This window comes from Saimiri boliviensis, chromosome 9 (genome assembly GCF_048565385.1).
Source record: "Saimiri boliviensis isolate mSaiBol1 chromosome 9, mSaiBol1.pri, whole genome shotgun sequence".
Lineage (NCBI taxonomy): Eukaryota > Metazoa > Chordata > Mammalia > Primates > Cebidae > Saimiri > Saimiri boliviensis.
In genome coordinates, this window is record NC_133457.1 from 54437778 (window position 1) to 54462423 (window position 24646).

At 45.3% G+C, this 24646-nt stretch overlaps 1 protein-coding gene across 5 annotated transcripts in view; it reads right to left on the reverse strand.

Moving 5' to 3' along the window:
• EPHB1 (EPH receptor B1) overlaps positions 1–24646 on the reverse strand; it is a 623986-nt gene that overhangs the window by 75764 nt on the left and 523576 nt on the right. For all 5 annotated transcript variants that reach the window (XM_074405896.1, XM_074405895.1, XM_074405894.1 and 2 more), the window contains 4 exons: positions 16283–16407; positions 8262–8424; positions 4386–4494; positions 3457–3521 (listed from right to left, as the gene is read on the reverse strand). In XM_074405896.1, coding sequence (XP_074261997.1) covers positions 3457–3521; positions 4386–4494; positions 8262–8424; positions 16283–16407 — 462 coding nt within the window. The remainder of the gene's footprint in view (positions 1–3456; positions 3522–4385; positions 4495–8261; positions 8425–16282; positions 16408–24646) is intronic.

Genomic DNA, 24646 nt, shown 5'->3' on the forward strand with positions numbered 1-24646 from the left:
ATGAAGAGCATCCAGCACCACACCCAGCACGTCTTCTCTTCCAGCCTGCCTTCCAGCTAGTCTCTTTCCACCCCAATCCAAATTCTCTTTACATTCCTGTTCACTGTGCTCCAGGCTCTGAAGGGGAACATAAACCAGTGCCCTAGAAGCCACATTATGTTCTCAACTTTACCAGATCTGCCATGTCTCAACTAGCTAGAGAAGGTTTTCTGTTTGCAAACATTTCTCTCATTTATTCTTCAGCTTTTGCATCAGTTTGAAAGGAAGGTCTGGGAGAAGAGGGGCCGCCAGCCTCTCTCTAGTATCCTGCACCCTGCCTGCAGGGAAGAGAGGCAAGGGCTCTCTCACGCAGAATGAACAAGCTGGGGAGCTGCTGGTTACTCCTCAGTTAGGAAGATCTCAGAGCTCCAAATTGCTGTCTGCATCCCCCAGAAGTTCATGCATGTGGGTGGTCCAGGTGTAGTCACATGCACACATTCAGATCAGACATTATCAATCTTTCTGCCTCCTGCAGCGGGATTCAGAGCGGGGACCCACAAAACACCAACTTGGACACCTGGGATTAGTCCTGGAGCTGCTCCTCATCATCAGGCGTGGAAAGAGCATGGGTTCTGCAGCCAGGCTTAGAGGGTGTACAGTCTGCCTCTGTTACTTAGCCATGTGCCCTAGATAAGTCACTTAATCTTCCTAGATTAATTCCTTTCTCTTAGAGTGGTTGTGAAGGTTCAGTAAGTTTAAGAGAGCTACCAAAATAAAACTCCCAATGCAGGGAGTACCCTAACCCATTACTTCTACCCCTACCCCCTTTTTGACCAGGCCCTCCCTCCATCAGAGCCTTCAGTTTCCCCTTCTCTTATATGTGTGCTGAGCCACCCGCCAGCTCTACACTCCTTTGACCATGATTCTTCAACTTTAGTCAGGGAGATGGACGTTCACAGGAATAAATGCACAAATGCAATTCAATGCGTGAGGCTGAGTTCAGACAACTTGTATGGAAAGAAGACTCAGGTGTCCAAGATGGGATCAGAAGAGAATAGTTATGAATTGAGGGAAAGGACAAGATTTATAAAAGGCAAACTGAATTAAAAAGAGGACAGAGATCTAAGGAAGCCAGGGTAGTGAAACTAGACCCACAAAAATCCCTGCATCCATCCTGAGTCCCGGGAATGGCGACTCTGCAGCTGGTCAGCAATGTTCCTTTGTCTGTCCTCTCTTGTTCCAGCAAGGCCACTATTACTGCAGACTGAGGATTGGTTTTTCTATGGATCTCAGGAACCCAGTAAAACCTTCCTCTTTTGGCCTGAAAGGTGACAGAGTCCCCCCAAAGGTGGCTGTGAGCATTTTGGAAGCATACCTTTGTGCACACGGGCACCATGTGATGGCCTGGCATAGATACTCCTTGAGAGCAGAACAGCCAGATCTCAGGCTGCAGCAGTTGAAAAGGCACAAAGTTCCACCCTGCTTGATGTTCAGAGACCCTCTGTACCCCACCCAGGGGGTGAAGCCAAGACTTAGCTTGCACCATTTTAGAAAGGGAGCTCCCACCTAAGGCATCCTAATGCATCTTTGGGTATCTCTAGACTTTGAAGTGAGAGTCCTCCTTTTGAACCTAATTTTGCATCCTTATGGTCCTGGCTCCGCTTTCAGGCTGCATGACCATCTCTAAACATTTCATCCCCAGCGTTTACAGGGTGCCCAATCTGAAATGAACCTTACAGTGGCTCATGGCGAAAAGAAGTCAGCCCTGGGCAAGGGTCAGGGAGGCAATGTCAGGATCCTGACACAGAGGCAGGGAAGCAGGGAGACGAAGGTCACCCTTGAGGAAACACTGAGGCACCGGGGTGGGTGCACCATCACTTGAGAATCACAGGTACAAGGAAAGTCCCCGTTTTCCTGCTGAGGAACGTAAGGCCCTGCCTGGAAGAACTGATGCACAGGCCAACATAAGTAGAAGCATCTCGTAGATTATGCAGCAATGCACAGAGTCAGGCCATAGGAAAGGAAAGATAATGCAGTAGGGTTGATCCCTCCAAAATCAGTGACAATGGAGGCCTAGAGTGGCCTGGGGAGAGAAAGAAAGAGGAACAAACAGGACTCTGAATGTAGTAGGAGCTGTGCCTGTGGCCTTAGAGGGGGCCCCCATTTGGGCTGCTGATGGTGGGTACTGCCCTGGGCCATCGTGGGAGAGCAGCAGTGCCCAAGCCAATGCGGAACTCACAGCTCCCTTCAGCAATAAGTGCGCTGGGCAGCAGCCCAGCTGCCAGGGTCTTGGGCCTCTGCAAACCCTTGGCAGGGTCTTGATCTTAGATTGAAAGCCGTATCTACGAAGTGCCCTTTGTACAGCCCGAGTCAGCACCGGCCACATTAGAACACAAGCTCCTTCATGGTACAGCTGCTTCTGGGACATCCAGGCATCACTTCTGCACCTTGGGCAACTTTGGAGAAGAAGCAATCGGATCTATCAGAACTTTGGCTTTGGAGTCCATGTTTGCTCCCAGAAGAACCCCCGCTGCGGAGGCAGGCTTAGTGTCTGGGGTACCGGGGAGGTCTGTTTTCCATGCTTACTGCTGAGAGAACAGGAAGCACCGGCCTTACATGGCAACAAGGGGACTGAGGTGAGATGAGGCTTACAGAGGAAGCCTTGACAGAGCATAGCACAAAGCGCTCGGACAGATTTCTGAGGGCATCCGTCAAATTCAAAAGGAGTTATTCAGAAACAGAATGTGTCTGCTGTAAGGATCTGAGAATTCTGCTCTCTGGAGGCAGGAAAAGGGCCCAACTGACCTCATGGACCTTTCTCAGATGCTGCAATGTTGTGACTGTACAGATGAGAAAACAAGTCTGACAGAGGACCTTATGTTGCACATTGGTGAAAACAAATTTTAGTTATAAAAAATTTACAAATATAGGTTTGTAAATGAGAGGGGAGGAGGATTAGGAGTGAGAAAAACTTTTAAAGGTACTGCTTCAAGGAACGCACTTGGGAGATATCCCAGCACTTTGGCCTCTTGGGCTCTGGTATCTTTTTAATTCCCTACATTCATGTTCTATGGCTTATCTGTGAATTTGGTTAACACAGTCCCCAGCCTCTCCATTGGATAAGATAAGGCAGAAGATGTTAATAGAGAACCCTCCATCTTTTCCCACTGAGTCTGATTTCAGGATTCATTGAATTGCTAAACTAAATCTTTTTTCTACATTCTTATGTGGGCTTATCAATGCAGACAATAATCTACCCACCAGGCATCCAATGAGACCCCACAATAGGTAGACAGCAGATGGGAGGGCAGCCTTGTTGCCCCTGGGGACCTGCAGAAAGGTGGCCAAGGCACTGGGGGCTGGGAGGGAACTTGCCCCTGGGACTAGCCAGTCTGGCTATAAAGAGAGCTCTGAGCCCTAGCCCGCTTGATTCAGCGGCCCACGGGGTCAGACAGTGGGTGTCTGCTTTCTACTTACCTCGGCCTGTGCTGTAATGCTGGAGCTTATCGCTGTACACAGCCTCTTTGCTGTAAGCCCGTTTCCTGCAGATACAAAGAGGGGCTCTCTCAGCTATAAGGCATATCCACCACTCTGTTCCAGGCACCTCCATCTAGGCCCCAGTCCAGATGGGGGCTCATCCGGGACATCTCCCAGGATTGGGAACTGGGCAACTCTCACTTCGGCCTTCCTGCTGCAGTTAGAGCTCTGGTTGACTACCACTCACTCCTGTGGGCAGATGGGTCTGCTTTTAAGTCAACGGCTTACAGAAGCCTGGCTTCTGGGCTGTGGGACCCCATTCAGAAGGCAGAGCTGATGAGGGCAGAGGTGAAGAGGATGTCCATCAGCACTTACGCTACATTGCAGAACTACTTGGGAGGCATCCAGCTACAGGGCTTTGCATGGCAGAATCTGGGCTAACCACTGAAGGCAGTAGCAGCAGTATTAAAATATCACCAGGCTTTCGGGGCCAGCTCTTCTGCAGACTCAGAGTTTCCCTTTCCTCCTCATCTTCTCTCCTGCCAGCCTGCCTCTCTCTTGCTGGCTGCCAAGAGCCTGAGCTCTCTAACTGGAGGATGGGTTGTGCAAAGGCTTGATGCTCCAGTGGGTCAAATGCAATTTTGTAACTGTCACTCTGAAAAGCCATTGTGTGTAAGGGCGGCTAAAAGTCTTGGCTAAAATGAGGTTTGAGGATGGATGCTGTTTACTCATAGCCTTGCCCAGCTCTCATATGAATTTTTTCCCAGCTGAATAAATATCTAAAGAATTCTAGGCTGCTCTTGGATTGAGATGGAGTGATGATTGTGGTCATGAATGGTCAGACCCTATTTGATCCACACAGCCTGGAAAGGGGCAATGGAGAGGGGCCTCCTGAGTCCAAGGAGAGCCAGCAAGAGTGGAGGACCTACCTGCTGCAGACGATGGAGATGGCCACCAAGGACACAACGAACACGACCCCGGCTGCTGCTGAGCCAGCAATCAGGGGCAGCTGCTCCCTCAGCTCTGACTTGTAATCATCTAGGTGAGAAAGAGGCATTAGAATCCTCCCCATATGCCCTTTGCATACAGCTGATGCTCAGTGCATGATACCAAAGACATAATCTAAATACACACACACACACACACACACACACACACACACAGTCACACACACGTACAGGATGGTTTCTATGTGTCAGAGCTGTGAGTCCAACCAAAACAAAGAGTAATTTTGAAGTTATAAATAAACAAAAACAACCCGAAACAAAGAACAATGAAAACAAAAGAGCCATGACAGAATCTCGGAACTAAGCTGATGACGTTTGTTTCTGAAGCAGAGATGACTCCCAGTCTATATCCCCTCAATTGGAAGGTCTCTCAAAGGACTGCCAGCCATGTTAAGGATAATCAAATGAAAGGGACTTATCTAAATGAAAACCACTGCTGAAATATCTTCTAAAGCATGAAGCTGTGAAATGCCACACAGTCAACAGATTCATTGAGCAGAAATTTAGAGTATCCGCAGTCAGCCAGCACCACCCCAGGCACTGCGGAGGATGAAGAAACACCTGAGAAATGAATGGCCCAGCATTCTTAAGTTCCTACTCAAGAAGAAAATGATCAAGGCTTCTGCCAAATGTTAGAACCATGCTGAATTATGCCATGGAATGGGAAGCCTATGGGTCACAGAGGCAGACGGAGCTCATCTAAACCCTGGTGTTGCCATGTGTAAGCTTTGTGATATTGGACACATGATTTAGTCTTTCTGACTCTCAGACTTATCTGTTGAAAAAATAAAATCACATGAAGGATATTTCACCATGTCTGCCCTATCATGGGTGTCCTAAATACGAAATCTCTTTTCTTTAATCTATACAAATCATTTGGCCCAGCTGGTTAGTATTATTATTGTCCTGGTTATGCTTTCACTGGTGTTAAAGAACTATTATCTAACATTAAAGACCTAGGCATATGAAAGTCAAACTATTTATGTTGAATTATAGTTAGGGTTGCCAGCTACAGCAAATACAAATGCGGGACTGCCAATCACACTTGAATTTCTGGTAAATAATGAATTAGGTTTTAGTATACATACGCCTCAAAAATTCCATGGGAGGTACTTATACTAAGACATTCTTTTTGTTTGTCTGAAATTCAAATTTAACTGTTCATCTTATATTTTATCTAGCAACCTTAATGACAATACCTATTTTTTTTTTTTTGACAGTCTTGCTCTATTGCCCAGGCTGGAGTGCAGTGGCATAATCTCAGCTCACTCCAACCTCCACCTCTCGGGTTCAGGTGATTCACCTGCCTCAGCCTTCTGAGTAGCTGGGATTACAGGCATGTGCCACCCCACCCAGGTAATTTTTATATTTTTAGTAGTGATGAGGTTTCACCATGTTCGCCAGGCTGGTCTTGAACTCCTGACCTCAAGTGATCTACCTGCCTCAGCCTCCCAAAGTGCTGGGATTACAGGCATAAGCCACCACGCCTGGCCAGCAATACTTCTTAAATGAGGTTCCCCATGAGCTATCAGAATTACCTAAGCCTGACTGTTAAACATGACTATTTCTGACCCCTCTTCAGATCTACTGAATCAGAACCTCTGAGTGAAGAGCAGGCTATCTGCTCTTTGATAGTTGAACTATCCTTCAACCATGTGGGTGAAGAAAGATTTCTAAGAACAAGGAGGTTGGTTTTTGATGCCTCCCACTCTCTAGAGTTTTAAAGACTGAAGGTAAATTTTCAGTTGCCCTCAGCTGAGAGCTTTCTGTAATACATGTGTTTAAAACATAAATTTGGCAATAAAAAAATATACAGGGAACCACAATGAAGCATTCTTAACAATGTCTTTATAAATTAAAAACTTCATAATATAATATGAAACTTGAACGATTTTTTAAAAATTAGGCAGCTAAGTCAAAGATCAGAACAGTGTGGCTAAGAGCAGCCCAGGACCATAGTGCGTCTGCCCTGTGTGGAGGTCACCAGCCCAGATTGTGGCTATTGACTCTGGGTGGGGTTCCACAGGCCCTCCCTGCCGCAAGGAGCCTATCATCAATCAGCCTTCTGACTACCTTCATTCTGCAGACAGGCCTGCTGCCCCACCGAACATAATTACTACCCATGTGTGAACCTCAGTCGTTAAGATAAATACTCCCAAATTTGGCCACTTACCAGAACTCTCTTATATCCAGCCCCTCTTGAGTTTGCAAAACTTAACTGCCAAATGTAAAAGAAATAGCCTTCTTGGGAGAAATTTTTTACTTCTTGATTTGTCTAGTAGAATTGCCAAGAGACCAGCACTCAGAGCATTTTGAGTTTTGGGCTTTTAATCCTGTGTTGCTGCTGATGTCAGAGGGCCTATAAATCTAGACAATAAGTGAGGTGCAAAGAGGGGGACAGACTCCTTAAGGAAAAAGAAGACAGTCTGTGTTCCTTCCATTCCACCAGCATTGTTAATTTGAATGAACTGGCTCACCTCTCTACCCCATTTCACCATCCTCAAAATATGGCAGAAAGTTCACCTCAAATAAACTCAAAATAGGTTGCAATCTTAATAGGGGCCAATCTTAATAGGGGCCACACAGTTCACATTAAAGCATCCAGGTTAGAAACACTGGGAAGTGGTGGGTACCATATGGACACAGCTGCCTCTCAGCCTTAAGGCAAGGTCCTCACTCCAGAGTGTCCATCAGCATTGGCTTCTCTTAAAGTTTTTTCACAAGAACATCAACATCCCGATTTGTATTAAAAAAAACTACCTGATTTCAAATGTCTCCAATTAATTTCAAAATTGTTTAAAAAAATGCAATGTGCATCATGATAAAATCTCAAGCCCTATCAAACACCCAATCTAACAGCATTGGCCTAAAATAAAATGCTATATAAGGACAGACTGTTTTATGTATAATTTAATTAACGAAGGAAAAATGGAAAGCTTTCAATTTGGGGAGTCAGGAATAGACTGACATTTGGAATACTATCAGGAAACAGCTTATCAGCAAATAATCAATATAGATATATCGGTAGGTAGGCAGATACACAAGTGAGTACATAAACTACTGTAAATGGCTAGTTAAGAGAGAGAGTAGTAGGCACAGTCAGATAGATACACTCAAGAACAATGCTGAGGCTACTGGGAAATCAGATTTTTCAGAACTATTGAGAGGGGTAGTCTCAGAGGACTGGGGCAGATAGTTATTATAGAGAACAAATAAAACCCAAAAGTAGAGGTATATTTATGGTGGTAGACTTTCTGGCCTTGAGGACATCTCGGCTGTACTATCTGGAGACATTTGAGCAGGACATACTGGGGATCACATGTGAAGTTGCTTCAAATTTCTGAGATCCCAGGTGCATGAGACTGCCACATCCAACATTTTGTCTTTCCCTTTCCTCCCTGAAGACCTCGGCTCGTGAACCTGGGCCATGAGCTCAGCTTTCAGACAACAAGCATGGAGGAGTGAAGTGGGCATGAGGACGAAGCAGAGGCATCTAGACTTGGGTACAGAAGCAAGAGGGCACATGGGCCCCATGAAACAGGTATGAGTCTCATTGCTGAAATGCAAGATTACACATGGCAAGAGAACTTCAAAAGCAAAGCCAATCAGACGTTGGGAGAGAAATGAGCCAGACTTCAGAAAAATCTACATGGCTCTACTGGGAGGCAAACCATTTGAAGGGAATTCTGTTGGAATCCAGTTAGAGATTGGCATTTTGGCTAGTGCAGCATCTTTGGGGCTAATTCTTTTCCCACACTGCCTGCCTGGGATTCTGCCACTGCCCTCTTCCACCCTTACCGTCCGTCAGAGTCTGGAAGCACATCTTGCCGCTGAACTTGCCATAGCCAGCAACAGTGCGAGCGCGCACCTGTACCACATACACCATGCCAGGCCGCAGCCCATCAATCCTTGCTGTGTTGGTCTGACTCCTGGCCATGGAGGAGTTGAACTCATTGTGTTCCTGAAAGAAAGCAAGGGAAAGGGTCACCATCCCACTCCTGAAGGCTACACCCCCAGCCCACTCTACCCTGGAGTACTCAGACTCCATCCATTCTTGGTCCTGCAGATCTGCTAGAAGTTGTCATCAGCCCCAGGCCATCCCTCTGGATGGGGACAAGAAGTCTGAACTGGGTCAAGGGAAGGCAGGGTCAGATCTAGACTATGAGGTGGCCACACCCTGAAGAAAGAGGCCTGGGGAAATGGCTGAGTGCTCAGGGACTGGCAAGGAGGCTTATAGTCATTCTCTAGTCCTACTCCCCCAGGGTTCAGAGGTGAAATAACAGAGCACATCCAGCTTTGCAAAACCCCTCAAGTCTCTGATCTCAGCAGAAGCAAACCAGGCAACCACCCATGTGCCCCCTGCCTGCCTCTCTGTCTTGCTTCTGTTGAGTTGTCCTGTTTTCTCTTCTGACTCAGGGTCTCCCTAGCCACTCCCCAAACTGGCTGCTTTGCATCACTACCCTTCAGTTCCTCCACGTGCTCAGGCAAAAAGGCTTTGTGTCCACTCTGCCGAAGAGGTAGAGGCCATTCTGGATTGCCCTCCACGCCTGCTTTTGCCCTCACCTCACCCTATGTCTGGATGTGCATCCCCCAGCTACTTCCCACCAGCATTCAGAGTGGGCGTGTCCCTTCTCCCTGGAGAGCAAGCCCTGCATCCTCATCCTCCCTACCGACTCGGGGTCAGCCTCATTCTCCTGTCTGTCACTCTCTCCAGTGCTTTCTGTGCTGACCTCTATGGTCCCTGTCATCTGCACACTTGAGTCCTCTGACGTGCAGAGAGTTGCTTCTGGTTTTCAGAAGCATGACCTTGTGGCCCATCATGAGTGGCCTTATAAGGGCACTTATTGAACATGGGATTTGTGCCTGGACTTTTGCAGCCTCCTATCTTTCCTGAGGCTCCCCATCAACCCCACCCAATGCCACGCTTCTTTTATTAAAAGGTCTCTGATCTTCCCCAAAACTAACATTACACAAAGGCAAAACTCTTAAATACAAATCTACAAGTCCTTCATAATGAAGTCAATTCCAATCTCTCACATTCCTTTAAACCCTTGGCCAGCAGGCATTTGCTTAGCTGTTTTCTCTGTCTAAAATGTCTCTTTCCAGGGCTCCTCTACTCCCTCCAGATTGCTTAAGCCCATGTTTCCCAAGGCCTCCTCTCTAGGAAGGCTTCTCTCGCCACTCTGGGATGTGGACTGGCTACACCACTGTCATCCCGAATCGTACCTCACCCCAGCACCTTCTTATATACATATGAACTTGTAGTCTGGCCTCCAATCCTTTTTACGTGAGTGTATCTTTTCTCTGCAGAGATTCTGAGTTATCTGTAAGTATGCATGAACAGAAGCTTAGAGCCTAGGCCTGCCTTTGCCAGCACAATTAATTCTAGAGAAAAATGGGAATATTTAGTGAAAATGAAGAGCTTAGATCACTAGGAGGGAGGCGCCCAACCCCTTGTGCAGATCTGGGGTACTGTGATGAGTTCTAGGCACAACATGCTTTACAAACGTGGGGAAATTGCAAACTATATCCTCAGTAAATGACAGAAGAAACAGGTAGTTGAGCTAGGATACAGTACAGTGATAAGAAATTCCCATTGTTTAAAATACATAAAGAACATATTTTATGTAAATATATGTAAAGAATATAGTACGGTGATAGGAAATTTCCATTGTTTAAAATACACAAAAGCCTACTTTGCAAAGTTAAAGATGACCTGATGTGTATTTAATCACTCATTCATTCATTTGGCCAGGCAGTACGTTTATGACACACTACTCTGTCTGGGTGCTATACATGGGCTGTAGGTACAAAGACCTGGTCCCTTTCCTCTGGGGACGTAACATCTTGTGGGTGGACTAGTAAATCAACAGGAGTGTTGATTGAGTGACTCGGCAGAAAGCAGTTGAGGGGATTGTGGGGGCACGGCAGGGGACCATCCAGCCCAGACTTGGGGGGAGATACAGAGCGACTCCGGGAAAGGGTGACCTGAGTTGAGTCACAAAAGATGAAATAAATTAGCCACATGGATGAATGTGGAGAGTGAGAACAGAATTAAACATGCAAAAACAAGGCCTACAGGAGTTCAGGAGACTGCAAGTAATTGGCACATCTGAAGTGTGGGTGGCATAGAAATGGCCATAAATGATTCAGAAGCAGTTGTGAGGGACCACAGGTCTCAGGTCAGCTCAAACACACAGTTGAAAGCTACAAAGAAACCCATTCTCACTCTAATGAAGGGATGTCTATCAGGCCCTGGGAGAGACTGCCTGCAGAGGAACTGCCCACCCACTATTTGATCTGTTTAAACAGGAGATCCTCCCTACCTCCAATCAGGGATTCAGAAGAAAGAAGACTGTTTTTTCACTACAGCAGGGATGTCATCTAGAACTTTGATCATTTCTATTTTGACACAGTGGAGATCTGAGATCCAAAACTATAACAATCACCAAGTCACCTTGCAAATAAGAATAAAATTCCACTGCTATGAAATCCAAGCAGCTGCCTGAATCCTCTGGCTTTACTAGAATCTGCTGAAATCAGGCACTGGTTGATAAACGCGAGGCACTGACTGGATAGCTGTTATTGAAAAACTGTTTTAATACATCATTGGTATTTGAATTGTGAGGACCAAACATTACTCTATAATCACTTTATAGTCCAAACATTCTTGAAGAAGTTCATTGATTAAAATGAATGTTAGTTCTAGTTCCCCACAAAATCATTAATCAATTTCAGGCAAATCAGTAAGAGCCATAAACAAAGTTGCTTTTTTTTTTTTAATTGGTTGCTTATGACTGGTTATAAGTATGTAGGAGACAGAGGATGGAGGATAGAGGATGCAGCTGTTGAGGGCAGAGACCATGTCTCCCTCATTTCTCCTTCCCCACCCCAACATGCAGCACAGTGCTCATACCACCTGGGTGTTCAACAACTCAATGCTAAATGAGTGAATAAACAGCACGCTTTGGTCCAGTTATTCGAACCAATCGATTGAGCACAAGATATTGCCAAGGTCTGAAAGAGTCTCTATGAGAAAATGGTCCTAAAATTTGAAAGGTAAGAATTCCCAAGGTCTAAACCAGCCAGTCCTAGCCTATATAGTTATTATGAAGAGCGAGCAACCATAAGCACTTAATCATTAAGACAGCTGAGAGCAGATGTAGATGCTCCTCCCATGGTTTGCCTACAAGCGCTGACACCAGGAGTGAAAAGTGCTACACGACAGTAAACAAGAGAGGATGATGAATGGAAATGTATTAAAATGGGGAAGGCGATAAACATGGGAAAGGCACCGGGAGTGTCATCAGCTCAATGGCAACTGAGCTCTCTATTAATGAACTGGTGGAGGAAGCAAATGCTGCATCATTCTATTCTCAGAGTGAAACTGAAAGGGGTCCTAAGTGCAAACCCAGGGTTATGTGGAGCAGGATACCCATGGAGGGTTTTCAGGGTTGCAGAACTGCCCTCATGGGCCAGCTACCTTTTCTGATAATGTTCCATTGGAACCCAGCCAGGCCCACCGATTTGCATATTACCTATGGTTACTTTCCTGCTACAAAAGCAGAGTTGACTATAGTAGTTGGTGCAAAAACCACATGGCCCATAAGCCTAAATTATTTACTAACTGATTCTTTATAAGAAAAGCTTACTGACTTTAAAAGAAAAGTTTAGATGAAAGAGCTGGGACTTCCCTGCAGGGAGAGAAGATGGCATAAGATGAAGAAATAATGGGGTTTGCTTTTTTGGACCTAATCCAGGACATCTACTGGGCTAAATTCTATTTGTGTTTACATCTTCTAAAGACCAGGATTTCAAGACCACGTGAAGCAGGTAGGCAGATCATTCTTTCTGGAAGTATTTGGATTCATTATTAAGACACAATCTCTTATTTTGGGAGCCACACTAATTCTGAGATCCCAGCATTGGGGTGCTTGCATCCACTCTCCTATCAAACTCTGAAGTTTCCACCACTGAAGTATAATAAAAATGTGTTAAGTTCTGGTTCTGTGACTCCCTAGCTATGACCTGTGTTGCTATGGGTAAGTCATTTAACATTTCTATGACTTATCCATCATCTATAAATCGGTTATATATGTTTTCAAGTATACACTTATTTTTTCCTTTAAGGATCAGAGCTAATATTATCTGTGTATATCTGGCACATAATAGATACTCAACATATGATAAATTATCATCATTGTTTCAAAAGGCTCTCATGGACTAGTATCTTTCTCTTTGGTCATATTAGGAATAGTCAAAACAATGTAATGTACTTTATAGTCAAGCACTTCATAAGTGAAGGAGGGTTCCACAATAACATACCGAATGGTAACAGATGTTTGGGCAAAGAACCTTCTGTGTTCCCAAGGAGAGCATTCTCTCCTCTGGAGTGGGGACAATAATGTGCTTCACTGAGGTGTGGAAGCTGCCGCAGGCATTGGGCTGCTGTGTATGTGTGTCTGTTAATAATTAGTACAAATAACTAAGGAGCAAGGAGGTAGCCTGAATGGGAGAATAAGCTGCTTTTATAGCAAAAGAAGTTGAGGTTAATTACAGTTTTCAAGGGAAAGCTGTACAGGGAAAGGCAGTGGAGGAGCTTGGGGGGATTTGAGAGGAAGGAGCCGAGGCACACAGGTGCAAGCCTCATAGCTTCAGTGCTTGGCCTGTCATTAAGCCCTTGACCCCTACCCCGGCTGCCCACTGAAGTGACTGCCCTGGGCACGGCAGATGAGGAGGAGTATGCGGTCTCTAATACATTCTGCCCCTTCCCAGCACCACCACCTGCTGTGGGGCAAAGGACCCAGGCCCGCTTCCCAGCTGTGGGACTCTGAACAAGGTTTTTGTTTTATTAAGCTCTTTGTTTCCCTTTAAAAAAATGTCTTTATCCATAGCAATGATACTAACATTTATCACACTGGCGTGTGAGGGGGAAGTAGACAATGTTTATAAAATCCCTGGCACGCAATAGGTGCACACTGGGAAAAAATTATTATTTTTCTGAGATGAGGTGTTATTTCAGTGGAGCTACAAGTTTGTATGTATGGGAAGGGGAGCTAAGTGGACCCTTGTTAGGTCAACTTTGATGACAGAATGAGACCATGTGGTCAGTTAGTCTAAAGCAGGCATCCCCAGACTTTTTACACAGGGGGCCAGTTTACTGTCCCTCAGACCGTTAGAGGGCCGCCACATACTGTGCTCCTCTCACTGACCACCAATGAAAGAGGTGCCCCTTCCTGAAGTGCGGTAGGGGGCCAGATAAATGGCCTCAGGGGGCCGCATGTGGCCTGCGGGCCGTAGTTTGGGGACACCTGGTCTAAACACTTCCTTCTAAAACATGTTACAAAGTCAACATTTACTTCATTAACTCACAAAAAATATCCAGCAAGTAAGAGCCCTAAATCCAAAATGGATCAGATATAACCGGTACTTATGAATTCAGCTGGTTCACGTTATTTCCAATTCACTGAATTATCTGAATCAACTCTTTACAAGACCCAATATTCTCTAAGCAGAATAGAATGCTGCTTAATCCTCCACCCTGCTTGTGAGTTCGGCTCTAATGGTTGAAGGGCATCCTCCTTACAGACTAGATTGGTGATCCATCTGGACCTCGCTTTTAGGGAAGTAAATGGCTACCGCTCTATAAATGTGAAAACTGTGCCCTAGAGTGTTTAATTGGACCACAGCTCTGTGGCTGGTTAGCTGCACAGGGCACTGGAAACTAGGGCTTCTGCTTCCACTGCAGCCACGTCCCATGACTCAGCACAGCCTCGCTGTTGCAGGCTGCCGGCCCCTGTTTCTGATCCTCTCCTTTCTATGGACCCACTGCAAGACCTCACCCAGGCTCAGGACTTTCATACCATCTGCATACTCACAACCCCCAGATGGACATCTTCAACCGGCCCCCTCTTTCAAACTCCAGATGTGCACCTCTTGCTGCCTACCCCACATCTCTTCTTGGACATTTGGCAAGCATTTTAGACACTGAGCTAAACTTCAGTTCCTTTTCTCACATCAAATACACTCTACCCATGGTGTTCCGCTTCTCAGTCAGTGGCAGCTACATCTTCTAGTGGTTCAGGCTAAAACCTTCCCATGCCCCAAATCCAACTTGTTGGAAATCCTGTTGGCTCTGCCTTAAAGCTGACATATCTGGAAATCAACTACATTTCAACAGCCCTCTGCTATTACCCTGATTCAAGCCACCACCATCCTTGTTAATGATCGTAGATCTACCAGGCCTTATTTTCAGTGGAACAGCTTAAATGAGCTGGTCAAAATATGAGTGAGATCTTGTCTCTCCTCTGCTCTTCAACCTGATGTAGCTCTATATCTCATTCAGTGGAAAAGCTCCAGTCTTTTTTTTTTTTTTTTTTTTTTTTTGAGACAATCTGTCTCTGTCACCCACAATCTAGGCTCACTGTAAGCTCTACCTCCTGGGTTCAAGTGATTCTCCAGCCTCAGCCGCCTGAGTAGCTGGGATCACAGGCACCCGCCACCACTCCTGGCTAATTTTTTGTGTTTTTAGTAGAGTCAGGGTTTCACCATATTGGTCAAGCTGGTCTTGAACTCCTGACCTGAATGCCTCCGCTGGCAACCTCTCTCATCTGTCTATTATTTCCCCATTTGCTTGCATCACTCCAGCCACGCTGGTTTCCTTTCTGCTCATTGACTCACCAGTCATGATCCTGCCTCAGGACCTTTGCACAGGCTGTTGCCCTTTCCTCCTCCAGATATCTGCTTCACAACAATCTTACTTTCTTCAGGTTTACACAGATCTTACCTTCTCCAAGAGGCCTATCTCTACCCCTCTATTTAATTCTGCAACCTGCTCTTTCCCAAGCCTGACTCTCCTAATCCCATTTACCCTAGTTTTTTTTCTTTTTTCCTCTATGCTGCTCATTTTCTAACATACTATATGGTTTGCCAATTTATTCTGTTCCCTGTTTATTGCCTGTTCCCCTCCGTTGGAAAGTAAGCTCCTCAAGGGCAGAAATCTTTGTCTGCTTGATCACTAATATATCCTAGAATACAGTACCTGCCAAACAGTTGACAATACTTACTGAACCAATAAGAGAACGAATCGTGTGGTTTTACAAATAATGTGTTGGGTTAAAACAGAAGACACTAGATTTTCCTAAGATGTTTGTAAATGCCGCAGTTCAGCCTGGAAAGAGGGAGGCCAGGGGCCAGCTCTGCCAGGCACCAACTCCCTTTTCTTGGCAGCACGTGCCCCACTGCCATCCCCAGCAGCAGCTGCCAAAGAGTAGCCAAGGAAAAACATATATAGATGTTTATCTCTATTGATTTTTATCTCCTCCCTTTAAATGTTCATTTTACATGTGTTTTTATCCTCCACAAATATATTAGTGCAGTAGTACGTGCATATAACTTATAAGTAAACTTATTTTGGAGGTGCACAGTTAAACACTTTGAAAAAACACTGACCTACCAAACCACACACTCCTCTGAAGGTTGGGGACCCCCGGCAGTTTTGTGGCATCTGCATTAGTATATCACACATGTGTCTGGAAGAATCAGACTGGTCCTTCCCAGCCAGTGAACTATCCAGATTGCAAGATGGTGGACTGGAAGTTTCTCTCCTTGTTGGCACAGAATGTGCCTGGTCTTTGAACAAGGCTTTTGCCAGGACAGACCTAGAGAACTCTCCCAGGGACCTTCTGGCCTCTGACACCGGAATCCTCCCTCCCTCAGGACGTCCTCCAGCCTGTCTCCTTTGTCCTTTCAGCCAGCAACCATCCATGGAACAGTGGCTGGCCCTGGGTCTTGAAAGCTTGCAGGCAGAGCTGGCTCACCTTCTCATAGTACCGGATCTCATAGTCCAGGATGATGCCATTGGGCTGCTCCGGCTGTGGCCATGACAAGGTGATGCTCCTCATAGTGGCACTAACTTGGTGCATGATGGGAACGGTGGAGGGGGCTGTGGAGAGAGGAAGAAACAGGGTAGCTGAACAGACACTCAATTACAGGGGAAGGGCCATCTTTCAGAGGTGAGGAGGGAGAAAAATGGCATTGGGTTTGAACTCTGCCCCTTCTTTATCAATAGCTGAGCTGGATCTGCAGAACTTCCTGTGGGTTTTGGAGAATCAGTGGAGTTTGGGTAACGGAGGAGAGACAAGGTAGCAATTTAGGAGAGGAAAGCATGTGTGCACAGGAGCTGGAATGGACATGGGACTTTCAGAGGCAGCAAGGCTTGACCAAAACAAGAGATGATTGGAGGAATCAAAGGAAAAGACAGGAGGAAAGGAGGAACACTGTAATGCTTTTGAAAAGAAGACGTTGAAGAAACCTCAGTCTTGCAGTTGTGGACTGAGCTATTGCCGAGATGAGAAGCCGGGGCAAGAGATGATAATGAGACAGTAGAACCAGTTGGTACAGAATTACTAAACAAGAGAAAGGAACATTCTAGCAAACATCTCTTTCTGATACTGCAAGTAAGATTTTATCATACTTTAAAAGGAAGAGAGGAGGTGTGTCTCAAAAAGACATGAACACAGACAAACAACAGGAGGTTCTGTCAGAGTTTTCCAAAGGAGGGCATTTGCAATAAGGAATTCACATGTATAAATGAAGAAATGACAAACAAATCAAATATTTGGAAACAAGATAATTCTAAAATCTGTAAAGTTGATTCAGAAATCCCTCTTTGGAAATAATATTATTTCCCAATTCAACATTTTTCACATGGTATAAGTAAAATGAAAACAGTCTGAAAGTAATAAATGAGGGCTGTCTTTCTAGGGGAAGAATGGGTAATGGATAAGGCTTCAATCTGCGCTGTGCTCATGGGCTGCTCTGTTTAGTCCTGGCACTTCTGCAGTGATGAAGGTCTTTTCCTCACTCGAATGCTACTTTACAAAGGTTTCTCTGGGGACCATGGCTGAGTGACATTTACTATCCTCAATTTAAGTTAACAGATTGCCCTCCAAGACCTGGAATTACACAGCACAGCTATGGGGTCACAAGGGGGCGGCTGCTTTCTCCACTACTCACTGGACCCTCAGTGAGTTCCTACTACATGCAGCTGCTGGGGGAGAGGATGCAGAGGACTTGTTCTGAAGATGCTCCTAGCCCAGGAAAGTCATAAAAAGTGAGAAGTGTGATAAGGACTCAGAACCAGAGTGTCCTCTGGGACCGGGAAGGCAGGTTTGCACAGGTCCCATTAGAGCCCTTGCGTTGGCTGTGAAATGCAACTCTCAGAGTTCCGACTCCTTGGAGAGTAATTAACTAACTGCCCCAGTTCCTGCACTCTGCAGTCCATCACCATACTCACACAGAGGCCCTGATTTCCACAGGCTGCTCCCAGCCAATGACTGAGAGCAGCAGGGATGCAATGGCAGACCCATTCCTGCAATATATGGGACTATTCCGATGTGTAACTCCCACTCAAAAACTCCCCAGTGGCCTTTCCATCACTACCCTATGACCCAAACAGCAGTCTAAAGCTCTTCCTCACCCACCCAATCCTCCTTCCTTCCCTCTCTCCTTTACAGAGATCAGACCTTTCTTGAGGTCCAATGGCTCTCCCAGCCTCCTCTGGTTCCTGTCTCATTTCCCCAGAAAATCTTTCATACATCAAATCCCATCTTGGTGTCTGCTTCCTGGAGGTTCTAAATTAATGCAGTTCTCATCCCCCTACAACTTCCCTGTCAGGAATTTGCTGCCAACCTCCTGCTGTGTCCCCAGGGAAGGGAGACTTCTTGCCTCCAGGAGCTGCTGTTCTATACTTGGGTGAGTCTCACCAATTTACATATCTTTCTATGTTTATTTGAAAGTTATCTTCTTCCCACTGGTTTCCATTCTGCCAACTGAAGTAAGAAAGGATGTTCCCTTTCCCACAAAATGTCTCATCAAATATCTAAGGAAACTAGTTAGATCTTCCTTGAGCTATTCCTGCTGAAAAAAAAAAAAAAAGTCAAATATTTCTCCCATGATCATTACATGCCACTCAAGATGGTTCCTTTCCAAACAGGACTATGTTCCCTAAATTCTCTTTAGGCATGAGGCTCAGAGGCAAACCCAACCCTCTTTCCACTCTTTGAGCAGCAAAGTTTAGAATAAAACTAATACCTACTATGATCTGTGTACTATACATCTATTAATATGACCATTAGTCTTTGGATCCAAAACATGACCCACTATTCAATCTGAAATGGCAGTTCAATAGAACCTTTAGGGTTCCCCATGGTACGCTCTTCACCTTTTGTCTGTAGGGTCAGCTTTTGGCTTTGACAATGAGAATGTACATGTCAACCTTTATGGTGTTACATTTGCCCTATTGATTTAGTAAGTAGAAACAATTTTTTATCTGGATTGAGCCATCAAGTGTATTTTCTCTTGCTCCCAACTTAGTAGTATCTATAACTCAGGTTAATTCATTAATTAAGCATATCTATTGAGCATCTTCCATGTAGCAGTGACTTTTTAGGTTCTAGTGGCACCATAGTGAATAAAATAAAATTTCTTGTTCTCATAGAGCTTACTTTCTAGTGGAGGGATTCAGCAGAGACTACAGGTAATAAATGAATCATACGTTACGTTACAGTATATTAAGTACAGTGAAAAAAATAGAGCGGGGGAGGGGACATAGAATACCAGAGGTGGGAGGTGTGAGGTTAGGGAAGGCCACCTGAGAAGCAGATACAGGAGCACAGGGTTGAAGGAGGGGAGGGAGGGAGCTGAGTGGATATCTGGAGCAGCCAGGACAAAGGGGTTGATCTGGGGGCATCAGGGAGTCAGTGGGATCCGAGAAGAGAGGAATCCACAAGGGGTAGGGCCCTGAGGGACACTAAAAGGAGTTTGGCTTCTACCTTGAGCAAGCTGGGGAGCCACAGGGGGACTGTCAACAAGACAGTGATGTAACCTGAATTATATGATACTGTTATCACCCTCTGCTGTGTTCCAAATAGAGTCCAGCGTCCATGTAAAAGCAGGAAGCCAACCACAGCACTGCTGCAGTACTATCGCTGGGAAACAACTGGGGCTGAGATCTGGCCTGAGCAGTGCAATGGGCAGATTCTGGATATATTTAGACTATTTCCATGAACATGGGATGTGGAAGATATGGAAGAGTCAAGTGACTACAAGGGTTTTGGCCTAAATATCTGGAGGAATGGGGCTGCCATCAACTGAGAACAGGAAGATGTTTCTAGAAGCACTTTGGGGGGAGAGATTAGGTGCTCCACTTCAGACCTGTTAGATTTGAGATGTCCAAGCTGTCCCAGAGCAGATGCTGAGTACCAGATAGGTGTTTAAGGTCCACATTGCAGACCAATTTGGAGTCACCAATATTTCACAGATATTGACATCAGTGGAACTTGCAGAGATCACCAAGAGAATCAATAGAATAAGAAAAACAATCCAAGATTCAGAAGATGAGGAGAAAACATTAAAGAGGCCTAAGAAGGAAAGGCCAATGAAGTAGAAGAAAAACCAGGAGAGTGTGAGCTCCTAGAAACCAAGTGGAAATGAGGTGCTCCTAGGAGGAGCAAATACTTTAAATGCTGCTGCTAAGTCAGGTAAAATGAAACTCAGAACTGAGCTGTGGACTTAGCAACAAGACTTGATGGTTAAATACGTGAATGGCCTGTAATCATCTTTTCCAGCACCTTGCAATCACGGGACAGAGTCGTAGGGGAGGATAAAGACAGTTCAAGGAAGTTGAGGCAGTTTTCCGGAATTAGTCCAGATCATTTGGGGATCCCAGTGGGTCCACAAAGGCAGGGTGAACAAAAAGCTCCTGAGAGCTCTTTCCTTCCACTGCAGGCTGTGTCTCTCAGGCTGCCCTTGCAGACCTCTGTGGAGGCACAACTTACATGTTGTGAATCATGTCAGTTTCACACAGGATTTCACGGTTCCTCTGTCTTGAGAGCTGCGACATCGTGTATTTAAAAGTGAAAAGATCAATGCTAACGGATGATGATTTTGCTGGGCTTGGTTCTCCTTGTCTCTGGAAAGCCATCATTAGAAACTCAAGATATTTGCCAAACACTGTGCCAGTCCTGTTCTAATCACTGGGGACAGAAGAACAAGTAAGAAAGTCACAGCCCTGCACTTTGGGTTCTTGGAGTCTAGTTGGGATAGATAGTAAAGAGGCAGTCACAGGGCAGTGATCCAGAGTCAATCAACAGCCGAAATCCAGGGAGAGAAATGCTCCTGTCACCACACACGATACAGATCTCCCCAGCAGTCAGCAGTACACGGGTCTGGGGGGAGCTCCCAGAGGGTGATGGCCATCCTGTCTGCATTTTGCAGATTTATGGCAATGACATGATGGTCACAGGTCCTGTGGAAGACTGTGTGTTCTCACACAGGTCACATTAAATGGTTTACATTTTATTGTGATGGGATTTAGCACATGGGAGAAAGCAAGAAAGTATTTCTTATCCTCCCTGAAAATCAGGGGCACCTTACGTTTAGTGCTCTGCCATCAGCAATCACCCACAGTGATAAATTTGGTTTTTCCCCCTCCAAGGGTAAATGCCACCTCTTGAGCTGTTGTTTTATGTGCTATGAAACTTTCAGACAAAACAGAAAATAATAAAAATAAGCTCTGGTATTCACTCAAACAACAACTTCTTCTAGCAAAACTAAAGTAAATTAAAGAGGGATGAGAAAATTAATTCAAAGAAGCATCCCCTTTTGCCCCCAAGTACAATGGTTCTCACAGTAAGTCCTGGCTAGTTGTCTTTTCTCTATACTCCTCAGATGAAGGGATAGTTTGATTGAACACCTGAAAGAGTCTCTTTTTCGCAAACACACACAAAGCTTTTGAATAAATTAAACGTTCTACTGAGAGAAATAACTGAAAACAAAGAGCTCACAAGATTATTCAAATGTAGCAAAGAAACAAATATGGACCTTTCTTTCGAAAAGGTAAGGACAAAGAATTCGTTTAGGGGTTATTTGGAAAGAAGTTGATGAAGGTTCAAGAAAGACGTGTTAGGTCTAAAGAGGTGGTGCCCAATAAATCCAAACAGGATCAAAGGTGCCCCGCACTCTTTCTTAGCAGAATGAACAGGCTGACCCAACAGAGAACTGGGCCCCAAAGAAGAGAGCAAGGAGCAAAGTCAAGTGTCGTGTCAGGCTCCAAGAAAAAATCAACTAGGATTCAAACAGAATCAGAACCAGAGTGCTGAAGAAGAGAGTTATAGTCAATAATAAAAGGCCTTGTAAATCTGTCAAAAGCAGAAAGAGACTTAAAACATCATTGGTCAAGGGGCTCAGGGATGGAGAAAAAAACAAAGGCAGGCTGGGTGAGTGAGTTCTTTATCTCTGTTTTTTCCAACAAAGACTTTGGGGAAAACTTACTCCCAAATTGCTTCTGAAGCAGACCAATCCAAGATAGTATATCACACACAGCAGAGGAAGAGCACAGAATGTTCTAGCCCGAACTGACAAAGGAGATGTGAATAAACTGAAGGGACAGTATGGCCCTAGCTGCATGATGTGCAAGAGCTCACAGATGACATGGAACAAATGTTGGCCCAGACTGGTCATGATCACTGGGCACTGCCAGTAGTATTGAAGATGGGTCCTGGCAGACCACCAGACAGCCTTCCATTTGTACGAAGGGCTCCAAAGGGAACCAGGAGTCCCGGGAGACTCAGGCTGGGTCTGAGTTGCTGGCAGGAATCTGTCTTAACAGTTAATAACCCATACTCTGGACCCTAGAGTTCTGATGTGCAGAAGTTTTCCTGTCACATCACAGGTTCACCTGGGCCACATAGTTTATGTTCATGACATTCCTTGCCCCTTTAATTTAGTTACTGAGTTGGTTGTGTTCAAAAGTTTCTTCTTACTCATTTTGTTTTACTTATTTGATAGGGGCAACCTCCTCCAACAATTAAGCATCTCAGGTTCCAAAAATATGAGATTTACCTGATGCTTTCTTCTGGGACAATTACTAAATTTTAACACATTACAATGCTTATTAAAAATACTTCATAATCTTTTAGCTGATTTTTGTGCAAAAATAATTTCTTCAACAGTTTTAACCATAATCCATTTTGGAACCCAACAAGTGATATAAAACTTCACTGTGTTAAAATTAATGCACATACACTCAGACTTCAGTTGATCTATTGGAGCAAAATGTTTAAAGAGGTTATAAAATTCCCATCAACGATAGACTGGACAAGGAAAATGTGGCACATGCACCCCAGGGAATACTATGCAGCCATAAAAATGATGAGTTTGTGTCCTTTGTAGGGACATGGATGAATCTGGAAACCATCATTCTCAGAAAACTGACACAAGAACAGAAAATCAAACACCCTGCATGTTCTCACTCATAGGTGGGTGTTGAACAATGGGAACACATGGACATAGGGAGGGGAGCATCACACACTGGGATCTGTTTGGGGGGTGTAGGGGAGGGACAGTGGTGGGTAGGAAGGTTGGGGAGGGATAACATGGGGAGAAATGCCAGATACAGGTGACGGGGGGATGGAGGCAGCAAACCACATTGCCATATATGTACCTATGCAACAATCCTGCATGTTCTGCACATGGACCTCAGAACCTAAAGTACGATCATATGTGTGTGTGTGTGTGTGTGTGTATGAGGTTAAAAAATTATGAAACTTGAATTTCAGAGTTCAGCAAATCTTAACTAAAAGGGAAAAAAGTGTTGTGTGTGTAGGTGGAAATTGTGACAGGGACAGCCTTGTTTGAGGCCATCGCTCGCCAGCTCTAGGAAGGTGCAGGTCACGGCTAAGCTGCCTCTTCTTTAGCTCAGGCAAATGCTCTGGCAACTCTTCTGTAAGGCAAATGCTGTCTCCAGTGACAGGGACTTTCACGTCTAAAATTCCCAAGGAGACCCATACAAAGAGAAGGCCATCTGCCTCCCCCATACAATAACTCATGGGTGGGCAGGGTGGAGTCGTTTTTCTTGGCCCTTCCACACAGTGTGTGTGTTGCAGGGGGGTGTCCTCCCGGGGACCCCTCCCCCAGAGAGATGCTGCTGCCCCAACCTGCACAGTGTGCACCCAAGGCTTGGTAACCGCTTTTACCCTCATGGGCATTGCTTTGTCTGGGACAAATGCTCATCAGTCAAGGAATATTTGGGTTGAAGAGTAATGCCTCTATAAACATTCATACACAAGTTTCTGGGTGGACATATGTTTGTATATTTCTTGGGAATCAACCCAGGATTGGAACTGCTGGATCACAGGGTAATGCCAACCTCTGTTCTCTCTAGAACAGCATTTCCCAGCCAAATCATCCTTGGACTAACTACCTGTGATCTATAGCACAGACCATAGCTGTGAAGAAAGTGGGTAAGGTAAGAAATAGTAAGGAGCCTAGGGCCCAGCCCAGAGCAGCAGGAGTTAGCAGAAATAAAGAAGGGCTATTGTCAGGGCCCTCCAGGTGCTACAGAGACATGTGTGCTGTTCTGGCTCTGCTGTTTGCTTACTATGTGATCTTGGCATAAGGTTAACCCAACGCCTTGTCTTCTTTGGGCCTCAAGTTCTTCAACTGTGAAATAGGAATATTAATTCTTTTGTTATTTATTTCCCAAATGTTCTGAAGATGTGCTCTGTGTGGTCTCTAGCTCCTTTCAACCAGATCCCACCTGCCAGGCTGGGGACTTGGCAACCAACCCAAACTCTCCTTCTGGGTCCACTGCTGTTTACATATGCAAATCAATCACTGGGCATCATTCCCCAAGGTAAATGTAAAAAGTGGGATCCAGTGACAGCCTCAGGTATTTATTTGATAAATATCTTCAAGGGGATATATAAATATGTCGACTAAGTCACGGTGGATGTGATAGATACAAATAAGCTTGGAGAAAGGAAAAGCTAGCAAACAGCTGGGTTCCCAGAGGCGAGAGTGATAAATGCTCCAGAAGACTGCCGGGTTGCCTTGAACATGTTGAGATAACCTGAAGCAACCTAGAAAGTAAGTAATAAGGTGCCCTGTCCCTAAAGATAAGGAGACCTGGTGACTCTGGAGAGAGGACAAGCAAGGCCTACTCATCCAACGGTGTGCCTTAGGCCCAGGAGCCCCCGATGCTCCCGTGACACTGCCACTGCCTCTCTACAGGTCTCATCACCTGCATCTCATCGTATCTCATGCACTTACTGTCCTAACTCCCTTGTCCACCTCTAACTTTTTCACTTCAAACTCCTCCGTGGCCAGATGAATCTTTCTAA